This window comes from Pteropus vampyrus, unplaced genomic scaffold (genome assembly GCF_000151845.1).
Source record: "Pteropus vampyrus isolate Shadow unplaced genomic scaffold, Pvam_2.0 Scaffold197, whole genome shotgun sequence".
Classification (NCBI taxonomy): domain Eukaryota; kingdom Metazoa; phylum Chordata; class Mammalia; order Chiroptera; family Pteropodidae; genus Pteropus; species Pteropus vampyrus.
Genome location: NW_011888978.1, coordinates 1684257 through 1696401, shown reverse-complemented (window position 1 = coordinate 1696401; position 12145 = coordinate 1684257). Strand labels below are relative to the sequence as shown.

Sequence of the window (12145 nt, the reverse complement as noted above, 5' to 3'; positions counted from 1 at the left end):
GGGGAAGCTAATAGGTCACTCCAAAAACTTAATCCAAAAAGATCTTTTCCAAGACACATTATAATAAAATTGCCAAAAATAAAAAACAAAGATAATTTTAAAAGTAGCAAGAGGAAAAATTTCTTTTATACCAGGAGCCTCCCATAAGAATATCTATGTTTTTCTCAGTAGAAACCTTTTAGGCCAGGTGAGAGTGGAATGGCATATTTAAAGTGCTGAAAGAGAAAACTGCCAACCAAGAATACTTTACCTGGCACAGCGGTCCTTCAGAAATGAGAGCGAAATAAAGACCTTCTCAAACAAATGAAAGCTGAGAGCTCATCATTTTTAGACCTTCCTTATAAGAAATGATGAAATTCTTCAAGTTGAAACTAAAAGATGCTCATTAGTAACATGAAAACATGAAATATATAAAACATTGGTAAAGATAAGTATATAGTCAAATTCAGAATATTCTAATATTGTAATATGGTGGTGTATTAAACCAGTTAACTCTAATATAAAGATTAAAGACAAAAGTATTACAAATAGCTAAAGCTATAGTTACAATATGTAAATAGATATATAATATTAAAAAGATAAGTGTGCCCACTATTACTGTTCCTATTCAACAAAGCACTGGAAGTCCTAGCCAGAGAAATCAGGTAAGAAAAAGAAATAGAAGGCATCAGGATTAGAAAGGAAGAAATAAAATTGTCCGATACCTGATGATGACATGATCTTGTATATAAAAAGTCCAAAAGAGTCCACCAAAAATAAATCTCGAAACTAAATAACGAATTTAGTAAGATTCAGGATACACAATCGATGTACAAAAATCAATTGTGTTTCTATCCACTAACAATGAACTATCTGAAAAAGAAATAAAGAAAACAATCTCATTATAATAACCTCTAAAATACTAAAATACTTAGGAATAAATTTATCCAAGCACCTGAAAGATCTATACACCCAAAACTACAAGATATTGATGAAAGAAGTTGAAGAAGACCCAAATAAATGGAAAGATAAACTGTATTAATGGAATAGAAGAGTTAATATTGTTCAAATGTTCAGATTATCCAAAACCATCTATAGATTCAATGCAAGTACTACTAAAATTCCAAATTACAATAGAAAAAAACAATCCTAAAATTCTTATGTGACCAGAGAAGACCCCTAAATAGCCTAAGCAATACTGAGAAAAGAACAAAGCTGGAGGTACCAGACTTCCCAATTTCAAACTATATTGTAAGCTACAGTACTCAAAACAGTATGGTACTGAAATAAAAACACACATCCAATGAAACAGAATTGAGAGCCCAGAAATAACCCCATGCATATATATGGTCAACGTATATTTGCCAAGGGAACCAAGAATACTCAATGGAGAAAGGATAATTTCTTCAATAATTGATGTTGAGGAAACTAGATATTTACATGTAAAAGAATAAAATAGGAGCCCTATTCTGCACTACTCATAAAAGTTAACTTGAAATGGATTAAGGACTTAAGTATAAGACCTGAAATCATAAAACTCTTAGAAGAAAAAAGTCTTTGACATTGGTCTTGCTGATAATTTTTTGGTTATGACACCAATAACACAGGCAACAAAAGCAAAAATCAACAAGTGGGACTATATTAAATTAAAAAGTTTCCGCACAGCAAAAAAAAAAAAAAAAAAAAAAAAAAAAAAAAAAAAAAAATCAGCAAAATGAAAAGGCAACCTATAGAATGGAAGAAAATGTTTCAAGACATATATTAGATATGGAGTTAATATTCAAAACATATAAGGAACTTCAACTCAATAGCAAAAAACCCAAATAATCTGATTAAAAAATGGGCAAGGCACCTAAATAGTCATTTTTTTCCCTCAAAGAAGACATACAAACGGCCAAGTGCCTGAAAGGGTGCTCAATTTCACTGAACACCAGGGAAATGCAAATCAAAACCACAATGAGATATTACCTCACATCTGTTAAAATGGCTGTTGTCAAAAACAAACAAACAAACAAACAAAAAAAACCCCAAGAGATAACAAGTGTTGGTGAGGATGTGGAGAAAAGGGAACCCTTATGTACTGATGTACTTATGTTGATGAAAAAGTAAATTGGTTAAGTCATTATGGAAAACAGTATGGAGATGCCTCAAAAAATTAATAGAACTACCATATAATCCAGCAGTCCCACTCTGGGTATATATCCAAAGAAAATGAAATCCATATACCCAAGAGATGCTTGCCCCTCTTTGTTCACTGCAGCATTTTTCACAATGGCCATGGAAGCAACCTAAATGTCATCTATAGACAACATACTGATAAAAAAAAATGGAGCATGTATGTACAATGGAATATTATCCAGATTTTATAAAGAAGGAAATTCTACATTTGTGACAATGTGGATGAAACCGGAGGATACTACGCTAAGTGAAATAAACTAGAGACAGAAAGACAAGTGCTGATTGACTTCACATAGATAGAATCGAAAATAGTCAAACTCGTAGAAGCAGAGAGCAGAATGGTGATTGCCAGGAGCTGGTCAAAGTGTATAAAATTTCAATTATGCAAGATAAAAATAAACTCGAGATTTACTGCTCAGCACAGTGCCTATAGCTAACAATACTCTATTGTATACTTAAAATTTGCTAAGAGGGTCGATTTTATGTTAAGTGTTCTTACCACAAAAAGTGATAATAATAAAGGGGGTGGGAGGAAGCTTTGAGCGGTGATGGATATCTTAATGGCCTTAATAGTGGTGATGGTTTCACAGATGTACACTTATTCCCAAACTCACTGAGTTGTATACATTAAATATGTACAGTTTTTAACATGTCAGTAATACCTCAATAAAATGGTTTTTAAAAAACAAAACACACCCCTGAGTGGGTCATAAGTGTGTGATCTAAAGGAAATACATCTGCAGGTTAATACAGTGGGGGGACCCCATGCGAGACCCCTGGTTTATAGATAATGGACCAAAAAATCCAAAGTGTAGGAGCTGGACTGGGCAGTGACCACGGATGGCCAAAGGGAGGGGTGGGCCATGTGAGGGTGGTGGTTGTGGGGTCTGGGCCGGGCAGGAGGAGTCAGAGTTTACCAGAAGTCCAAAGTGGGAGGCAGGAGAAGGGCCACCCAAGCTGAGGGCCGAGTCAGGTCAAGGGCAGAAAGGTGCGTGCCATGTAGGAAGGACAGGGCTGTCCCAGTGACTGGTGTAGGTGTGCGAGCTGTGGACAGGGAGGGCGCTGGCAGTCTGAGGGCCTTGGATGCCAGTGCACAGAGATGGGGTCTCCAGGGACGGCTTCACTGGGGGGTGGGGGCGGCCACAGTGGGAGACAGCAGTTCCGTTGCTGTAGGGTCTGGGCTGGTGACTGATGTGGACAAAGAGGTGCACAGTGGGGGCAGTAGGGGCTCTGGGTAATGGGGTCCAAGGCTGGCCGGTAGCTCTGCCAGGTGGGATCCTCTGCCCTTGGGCCCTCCTTGCGGCCTCCCGCCCGGGTCTGTTGTGCTCTGGGCCTCTGAACCATCTCCTCCTTGCCCGCAGGCCGGCCTGATCCGAATGCAGGATGAGGAGTTCTTCATCGAACCTCTGGAAAAGGGGCTGGCAGCGAGGGAGGCCGAGCAGGGCCGTGTGCACGTGGTATATCGCCGGCCACCCACCCCCAAGCTCCCTCCTCTGGGGGCGCCGCAGCCTCTGGACACAGGTAAGGCTCTGTAGCTGGGCGGGCTGTGTGGTAAGCCCGGATGCCTTCCCTGGGGTACCCAGGCACCCCTTCTGCAGGCCTGGTCCCCGGCTGAGGCTGAGTCCCCCCTTGTTGGCCACATAGCACAGTGAGTGTGCTGGGGTGGGAACCTCTGCTCTGAGTGCATGTGGGTCACAAGTGTGCAGATCTGGGGCCTCCAGGGCAGACAGTGAAAGCTGCCTGAGAGTCCACCTTCTACCCAAGGGCCAGCAAGTGTCAGGGAGCAAGGGAGGCCCAGGCCAGGCTTATACTCCCAGCCCAAGTCCTACACCCATGTCTGTGAGCCTGTGCCTCTGAAGAAGCTGTTCCTCGCCTACGTGCTGCTGACTTTCCCTGCAATGATGACCAAGTTCCCGAGGGCTCCTTCAGCAGTAAGGGAAGGGAAGTGTACCACAAAGACCGGGGGTTTTCCTGGCAGCCTTTGCCGCCTGCGGACAGACTAGGGTGGTTTTGTTGTTTTCAACTCAGAACCAAAGTGCACTCTGGGCCCAAGAGTGTGGAAGGAGCTGCTGGCAGACATGAGGACAGCCCTGACTAGAGCCTCTCAGAGCCCTCCAGGAGGCTAGGCTCACTGCCAGCCCAATCCTTTCCAGCATTCTTGGGATCTTGGGTCAGGGGTTATACTGAGGCCAGGTTAGGGTCTGACTGTAGTTCCTAGCAGGTATCACAGGCCTCAGGGTCCAGATGAGGCCACCTTGCCTGGACCAGGCTTTTGTGAGGCAGGCCAGCCCTCAGGTTCTGGTCCTGGACCCCCGGCTAGTGGCAGGTGCAGTGGGCACGAAGGCCTGGGTCCTGGGTCAGGCTCATCTGCATGTTTACAGTGGACCCCGGATGCCCTGCCTGTATCTGCAGTGACTCTCCCGTCATCCAAGCAGCCCTGGATCATTTATCTTAGGTCTCTGACTTCCGGGCTTGACAGATAAATTGGGAGCAGCCTTTCAGGGCACTATTCTAATTTCAAGGAGCCGTGTCAGATATCTTTGCAAAGGAATCGTTCCATCAGGGGGCCCAGCGCTCTCTGGAGCTGATTGATACTTCTGGCAGCCCCTCGTCCCAGGTGATGCATTGCTGTCCGCCAGGGCTGCAGCAGCGACTGGGGCTGCCCAGCTTTCTCTGGCCTCCACACCTCCTGCCTCTCTCCTTCCCTTGGGCTTCTCTGCAGAGGGGAGGAATGGAGAGTAAGCCTGTAGGGTGTGGCTGGAAGTGAAAATGGGGCAGGGCAAGAGCCCAGACCAGGGACCAAAACCCTGTCCTTTCTCCTCAATGACCAGCTGCCCTTGGCCAAGTTTGAGCCTCTGGCCTCTGCCTTCTCATCTGTCCAGTGGGGTTAGAAAAGCCTGTGTTCCAGAGAGCCGAGGGCCCGCCACTTTGTGCTTGGCCTGGTGCTTCTGGCCTGGCCTCTACTGGAAGGTTCAAGGTGGTCCCGGGAATCTGGCTCACCCTGAGTGAGGGGCTGCCAGGTGTCCAGGGCGAGTTCTGACCCCAAATTCCATGTGGCACTTGCCTTCCTGAACATGACAATCCTCCCCCATGGCTTGGCCACCTTGCCTAATTGCTGGATTTCTGTTTGTCGTTTGGCCTCTTCTGTTAAATCCTCCCCTCCCTCTGCCATTTTTCCACCTACTTGGTTGACAACTTGAAACTCAGAACTTAAGAAAAGAATTTCAAACTCAGAATAAACCCAGAAACCTTTGGCTTAGAAAGCCGATTGTATCATTTGGGGGCTGAGGCTGCACTAGAAGGGGGCAGGGGAAGCTCTGGGCCTCTGCCCTGGGCTGTGGGTGTTTAGGCCCTAGGCCATAGGCTCAGGGTCTGGGGCCAAGTCCCTTTCCCTTGATGTCCCTGCCCAGTGTCAGCATGACCCTGTGTGGGTGACTTGGTTCACGGAAAGCACATTTCTCCCTGGACGTGCCTGGTTGCTCCCATGTGGCCCAGGGCTGAGGCCCACTCCCCAGCTGGAGGGGTTCCAGATGCATGTTATGCTGGGGCCATGCCAAGGGCCTGAGGTGACCTCAGATGGTCCGGCCCTCCATCAGCCTGGGCCCAGTTAGGGCCCACAGAGTTGCTGGAAGACATGGAAGATGTGTCCTTGGCTGGGCATGTTTGCTCCTTGTACTATCCTGCAGGAGGACACAGAGCCCAGGACCTGGGCATGTGTGCACACAGTAAGGGATCCTTTCTCTTGGGGAGTTCTGATGGGGACCATGACATATCACTGTAGCTGTGGCTGAGGTGGGCAAGAGACTTCCCACCTTCTTGCCCCCAGCAACTTCTGGAAGCGAGTCTGAACCCATTCCCCCAGCTATATATTGATGGGCAGTGGGTGTGACAGGTCCCCTAGAGAAGGGAGAGCATCTGTCCTGGACCTCTTGGTCTGGCTGGGAGTTAGGGGTCCCACATGGCCCCTCTGTGGTGCCTACACACATTGTCCTGTTTCCCCTGAGCAGCCAGCAGGCTTTCTGGAGTGTCTCACCAAGCCTCAGATGTCATCACTAACAGTCTCCGTTATCTGAGGCCAGTTGCAGGATTTTAGCTTGAAAATCAGAAACAGATGGAAAATGAAGGTTTTAACATGTCTTCATGGACTCAGGCGAGTGCTGGTTGTGCATGCTCAGCAGCTTAGTGTTGTCAGTGTCACCCTTGGGGCCCGGAGGGGGTGTCAGAATGGGCGAGGGGCTGAGGGAGAGGGGAAGGGCTTTTCTCTCTTCACTGGCTTTCCAGGTGTGGCAAACTCAGAGGCCTGCAGGGCACCTGGCAGCCCCTTACCCAGGTCGAGCCAGGCCCCCAGGACCACCTTAAATCTCCTAGGGATGCTTAGCTCTGCTGGACCTAGGAGCCTGGTGAGGCCAAGAGGGCAGAGCTTGGGAGCTGGGGAGGTGGAGTGGCCTTTTAGGGAGAGGCAGCTGAGGCATCTCCAGGCTTCTGGGCCCGATCTCTCTCAGGCACCTTGAGTCTTGTTCTTTTTCTCTCTCTAGCCAACCCTGTGCCCTGGGGCCATATGTTGGGGGTAAGGGTGCTGTATGATATCAGCATCTCTGGGATGTGCATGTGTGTGTATGTGTGTATGTGCGCATGTGTGCATGTGCCCGTGTTCGCATGTGCGTGTGCATGTTTGCACCTGTGTATGTATGCATTTGTGCATGTGTGTGTTTGTACTTACACACACACACAGGGCGCCACTCCGAGTCCTGGGCTGTCAGCCATGTTGCTGGGGCTTGTTGAGGGGAAGCCAGGACTGGTGGGCGCAGGAAGAGCAGCCCCAGCCTGGCAATCCTGGCCTGTCACTCCCCTTCTAATCTCAGGCTACTGCGACATATTACCACCAACTGGGTGGCTTAAAACAACAGCAGTCTATTCTCTCCTGGTTCTGGAGGGCAGAGGTCCAAAATGAATATTGTGGGCCAAAATCAAGGTGTCGGCAGGGCCACACTCCTTCCAGAGGTCCCGGGGGAACCCCATTCCACACCACTCCCTGCTGCTAGTGGCTGCTGATGTCCCTTGGCTTGTGGCCACATCACTCTGATCTTTGCCTTTGCAGTCATGTGGCCTCCTCTGTGTGTGTGTGACTAGGCTGAGCTGTGACTGGACTGTGCTGTGATTGAGCGGGCCCCAAGACTGTGTGCACAGAGGTCAGCCTTGCTGTTGGTGCCAAGGGCTTGACAGGTCTGAACTTGGGATTCTAGGAAGGTCCCCATAGTGTAGGAAAGATCCCTGGGTCATGCACTGGACATGTGGTCTCTCTGTCAGGCACACGGTGCCTTTTGAGGAAAGTCCTGCTGTTCTGAGGCAAGGACTGCAAACTCTCAGGCTTCAGGGCCCAGTAGGTAATGCCAGGGATGACAGCAGCAGGGGTAAGAAAAAGAATTCCATCCACTCTTGGCCGGGCTTTCATTTCTCTGCGTTTGATATACAGATGTGCACACAGAGAATATGATGCTGCTCAAGGAAAACAGCAGTGTGAATGCAGCAGCACTCGGCATCTGTCCTGGCCTCACCGTGGGCGCAGAGCAGAGCGCAGACCCCTCCTCGGCTTCCTGACTGTGACATGGCGGGGGGCAAGGCGGGCCCGGGGCAGCCATCCTCTTATTGTCAAGACACTCCAGACATCAGAGTTTTATATGAACTCTCGTGATTTTAAAATGTTGCTTCAAATTTCTGAAAAGCACCATATGGGCCAAATAAAACACGGCCCCCATTGGCCACCTGTGCTTATGAGAGGTGAAGTGTCCCCTACATCCTCAGCAGCTGCTCTCCAGGGCCTTGGGGAAGAGGAGGGGCTGTGAGCTCCTGCTAGGCGGAGGTTCCCATCCCATGGAATGGCCAATGGGCCACCGAGCCCTCCCTGCCCTGCCTTGGCTGAAGGAAGAGCAGTCAGACAGCTTGGTACCCATGACCTTGGCTGCCTCCTCCTAAGAAACAGCCAGTGCCAAGCCTCTGCCCACTGCTGTCAAGCATCCTTCTCAGCGGGCATAGGCAGCACACTGCCTTGGGGAGTGCTCTGCTCAGCCCCCAGCCAAGGGAAGCCTGCCGGGGTGGAAAGGACGCAGGAGCTACAGTCTCCATTCAGTGGCCCACAGCACTTTCTCCTCCTGCTGAGCTGCTTCAGGAGTGAAGCTGGCGGTAGGTGAGCAGAGCCAGGAGCGCTGGCCTGGAGTTGACACTGGGTGCTCTCGGGGTCTGTGGCCTCGAATGTTCCAGAGCCGGATGGCGCCCTGAAGGCAGCAGGCAGCCCTGGGAGGAAGGGGGCCTGGCAGCTAGTTCTGCATTTAGCCAGTCGCTGTGGTCCAGGCTGGAGGCAGGGAGGCTAGAGCAATGGGGTGAGGAGAGTGGCGCCAGCTGAGAACAGGCTGCAGACGGGAAGAGGGCAAGGCTGCAGTTAGGGGCAGACAGGTCTCCAGGCCTTGGTGATACAGTGCTGTGAGGTATAAGGGACAGGGTCCAGCCGAGGGTGAGGGATCAGTCATGGATGGGGGATGGGGAGCTGGCACTAACTAACTGGAAGCGGTTGGTGTCAGTCTGTTTCCTATGGCTCCTGTAACAAGTAGCCACAAACTTAGTGGCTTAAAACAACTCAGGCTCATTCTTTTATACTCCTGGAGGTCAGAAATTCAAAATGAGCATAACTTAAGTTGTCAGTAGTGCTGGTTCTCTCCAGGGGCTTAAGCAGAGAGTCCCTTCCTCACCTCTCAGCTTCTGGTGGCTGCCAGTGTCCCTTGGCTCGTGACCATGTCGCTCTAATATCTGCTCCATGATCACAGTGGCCAGGCCAGACCCATTCAGGTGGTGACCGGGGGCTCTCCCACCAGACTTGTCCGCGTGCTGGCTCACCGAGTTGCAGCGGAAAGCCTGGAAGCCTCAGCTCGATTCCCTGGTCTCAGCTTTTCCTCCTCATTCCACCCAGGCTGTGTCTGTGCTTTGAAGACCAGAGAAATCCCACAGAGAGCCACCGGTTGTGACACAGAGGTGGCTGGCCGCCTCTGGGAGGGAGGAGGTTCTCAGAGCTGTGCATGCTCCTTGGCAGAGGCCTTGGTGCTTCCCGCTCTGTGGCCAGCCCCCTAGACAGTAGTTGGAGCCAGTGTGGTGATGTGAGCTCATGCCAGGAGGGGCCCCTGCATGTTCTCTGAGGCCTGGAGTTGTCTGGGGCCAGATTTGGGAGGGTGCTCCCGAGCTGCTGGCTGAGGTGGGGGCTTTCTGCCACGTGTCCTGGGGGCCTGGAGTGGTAGGCTGTGAAGTAGAAGTCATGCCACAGACATACCCCTCTTTCTGCCACGTGTCCTGGGGGCCTGGAGTGGTAGGCTGTGAAGTAGAAGTCATGCCACAGACATGCCCCGCTTGATGTACATAGATTGAGACTGGGACTCCACCTGGCCGGTGCTGATAGCCTATGTGCTCAGCTCCCTCAGACATAAACTGAGCTGTTCCTGTGTCTCAGGCCTGCCCTCCCCGCTTCCTTTCCTTTCCCGTGTTTGTGTGGGATCTGGTTCAGGTGTGGAGCAGGCCAGGTGAACATAGCCTAGGAAAGACCCAGATCTTTGCTGGAGCCCTGCGAACAGACGACAGTTGTGACCTTTGGGTGTGTGCGTGTGGGGGGAGGGGGCGATTTGGCCTTGGCTGTGGTCCTAACTGTTCTCAGGACTGGACCAGTGGTTCTCAGAGGAGCTACGTCAGCTGTCAGCAGCCTGTCCCAGCATGGGGTGGGGCGTAGTTTGATGTGGGGTCTAGTGTGCCTGCCTGGTAGCTTACCCAGATCTGTGGTGTCCCACTTTCCTGGAAAGTATGTGCCATGTCACGAGCTGTGAGAATTAAGACAAGCTAATCCTCCTCCTGTCCTGGGAACAGTGCTGGCTCCATGTCTGTTGTCACATCATTGTGATCAGGGTCCTGAGGTCCTCTTTGCCCTAACCGCTCTCTCTCCGCAGCTCTCTCTTCCAGAGACACAATTAATTGATGCTTTTTCTTTTCTTCTCTTGGATTTGGGTCATGAGTGTCCCCCAAAGAGCGTTCTGTTGACACGCGATACCCATGCCTGGCTTCTGGTAACACGTGGCTGGGAATCAGAGCCTCACTGAGCTCCGGTATGTCGGGGTTTAATTAGCAAGAGCAGTAGGCCCAGTTGTCATGTCTGCCATGGGTGCCGAATGCCTGCTCTTTAGGGGTCCCCAGCAAACAGGGATGTTTCTAGGAGGGATGCGCTGTCTCCAGAGGCAACTTAACACAGCCGTAGCGTTTGTGCTTCAGATGTGCAGCTGGCCTGCCAAGGACGGGAGCAGCTGGGTTTGAATATCCCTGGAGATCCCATGAGTCCCCTCCACACTCCAGGTGCCCCCTGGGGACAATTGTGAAAGAGCTGTGGGCTTCCTGCATGCTGTGTCTACATGATGTGTCAGAGAGACAGGCGTCCCACAGCCAGTCCCTGCAGAGTGTCCCAATGGCAGATGAGAGGTGTTGGGTCCCAGCCTCGGTGATGGGGCTGCAGAGGCAGGTCGAAGGATGTCTGAAAGGAACGAAACGCTCTTCTTTAGAAGCAGAAACTGGGTTTGGGCCCGAGGTTCAAACTCTGCTAATTTGTACCAGGCAGGGACCTGAGACTACAGGCCCTGTTTTCTCTCAGAATTTTCTGCAGGCTGGCAAATACCTCAGCCAGCTCCAGTTTCCAATTTTTCTTGACTCATTTTTCTTTGAAATTAATACCAAGCAATGCTGGACATTTGGCCTAAAGGAACTCGAGGCTGGAAAAGGTCGCACAGCTAGGTGGAAACGGTGTCTGCTCGCTCCCCCTCTCGCTCTCAGGCTTTATTTTGCTCTCCCTTGGTTTCACCCTCTCATTCACACTCATGCATGCACGCATGCACATGTTTGGAACTTGGGCTGGATTCCTGAGTTGGGGTGTCTCTCTTAGAGCTCTCAACGTGGCAGGATGGGCTGAGACTTAGTCCTGAGCTGTGCCTAAAGTTGGTGGGAGAGCCAGGCAGCAGAGTCCAGCTGGAGTGCCTCCCAGGGGATGTCCGGGGTGATGGCATGCTTGGGACTAGGTCAGGGCTCAGGGAAGAGCTTGTGGAATGGCATGAAATCCAAGGAGCCTGGGCCCGGGATCTGGCCAGGGAGGTGCCCTAGGAGCTGGACCTGGGCTCGAAGGGGAATTGCGCTGATCTGGGCTGGAAGGGACCAAGTACCTGGTGATGCTCCCCAATCATGGGGCAATAATAAGAACAACTATGCTGCTGAGGGGGACACACACTCAGAGCAGGCAGCTTTCTTCTGTCATTCACTTGTTCATTCATTCATTCATTCATTCATTCACCACATTCTTATTGAGTGTCCATCCACGTCTGGGGCTAGGTCACATTGGGGACACAGTGGGGAATGAGCCAGATGGAGACTCTGTCGTCTGGAGCTCACTGGCCACTGGGGAAGACACATAAGCAGAGGCTGCAGAGAGGGGCAAATCCATGAGCAAAGAGTAGCCTGAGGAAAAGGTGGAGAGAGAAAGTGGGTAAGGGAAGGAGCTGCTCCAGGTCAGATGCGACATGAGCCCAGCCCTGGGAAATCAGCTTTGGACAGAGAGGTGGAGATGGTCTAGTTCATATGAGATCATGGTGCAAGGCCAGTCTCATTCCCTAAGCAGTGGGAAGCCTCATGAGGCTCCCAGTGGATGGAGTGGGAGCATGGAACCCGGGAAGGGCCCTGACTGGTTCTGGTGGGTGATGACGGATGGCAGGTGGATGGGTTCGGGATGTTTGGAAGCAGAGCTCATAGGACATGGGTGTGAGGGAAGAAATCAAGGAGGGCTCTTGGCTTTTGAAAGACCTGAACATCTGGGGAGATGGTGGGAGCTGTGATGAAGACTGAGGTGGTGGGGATGCTGATGGAGGCCAGGGAGCTGGCCAAGTGCAGAAGCCATAACTGGTGCCTTTCTTTTGGCTTCAGA

The 12145-nt window shown here is 50.9% G+C and overlaps 1 protein-coding gene across 1 annotated transcript in view; it reads left to right on the top strand.

The window, feature by feature from the left end:
* The window catches only part of ADAMTS2 (ADAM metallopeptidase with thrombospondin type 1 motif 2), a 216925-nt gene that overhangs the window by 66235 nt on the left and 138545 nt on the right, over positions 1 to 12145 (top strand). The window contains exon 3 of the mRNA XM_023537738.1: positions 3519 to 3678. Coding sequence (XP_023393506.1) covers positions 3519 to 3678 — 160 coding nt within the window. The remainder of the gene's footprint in view (positions 1 to 3518; positions 3679 to 12145) is intronic.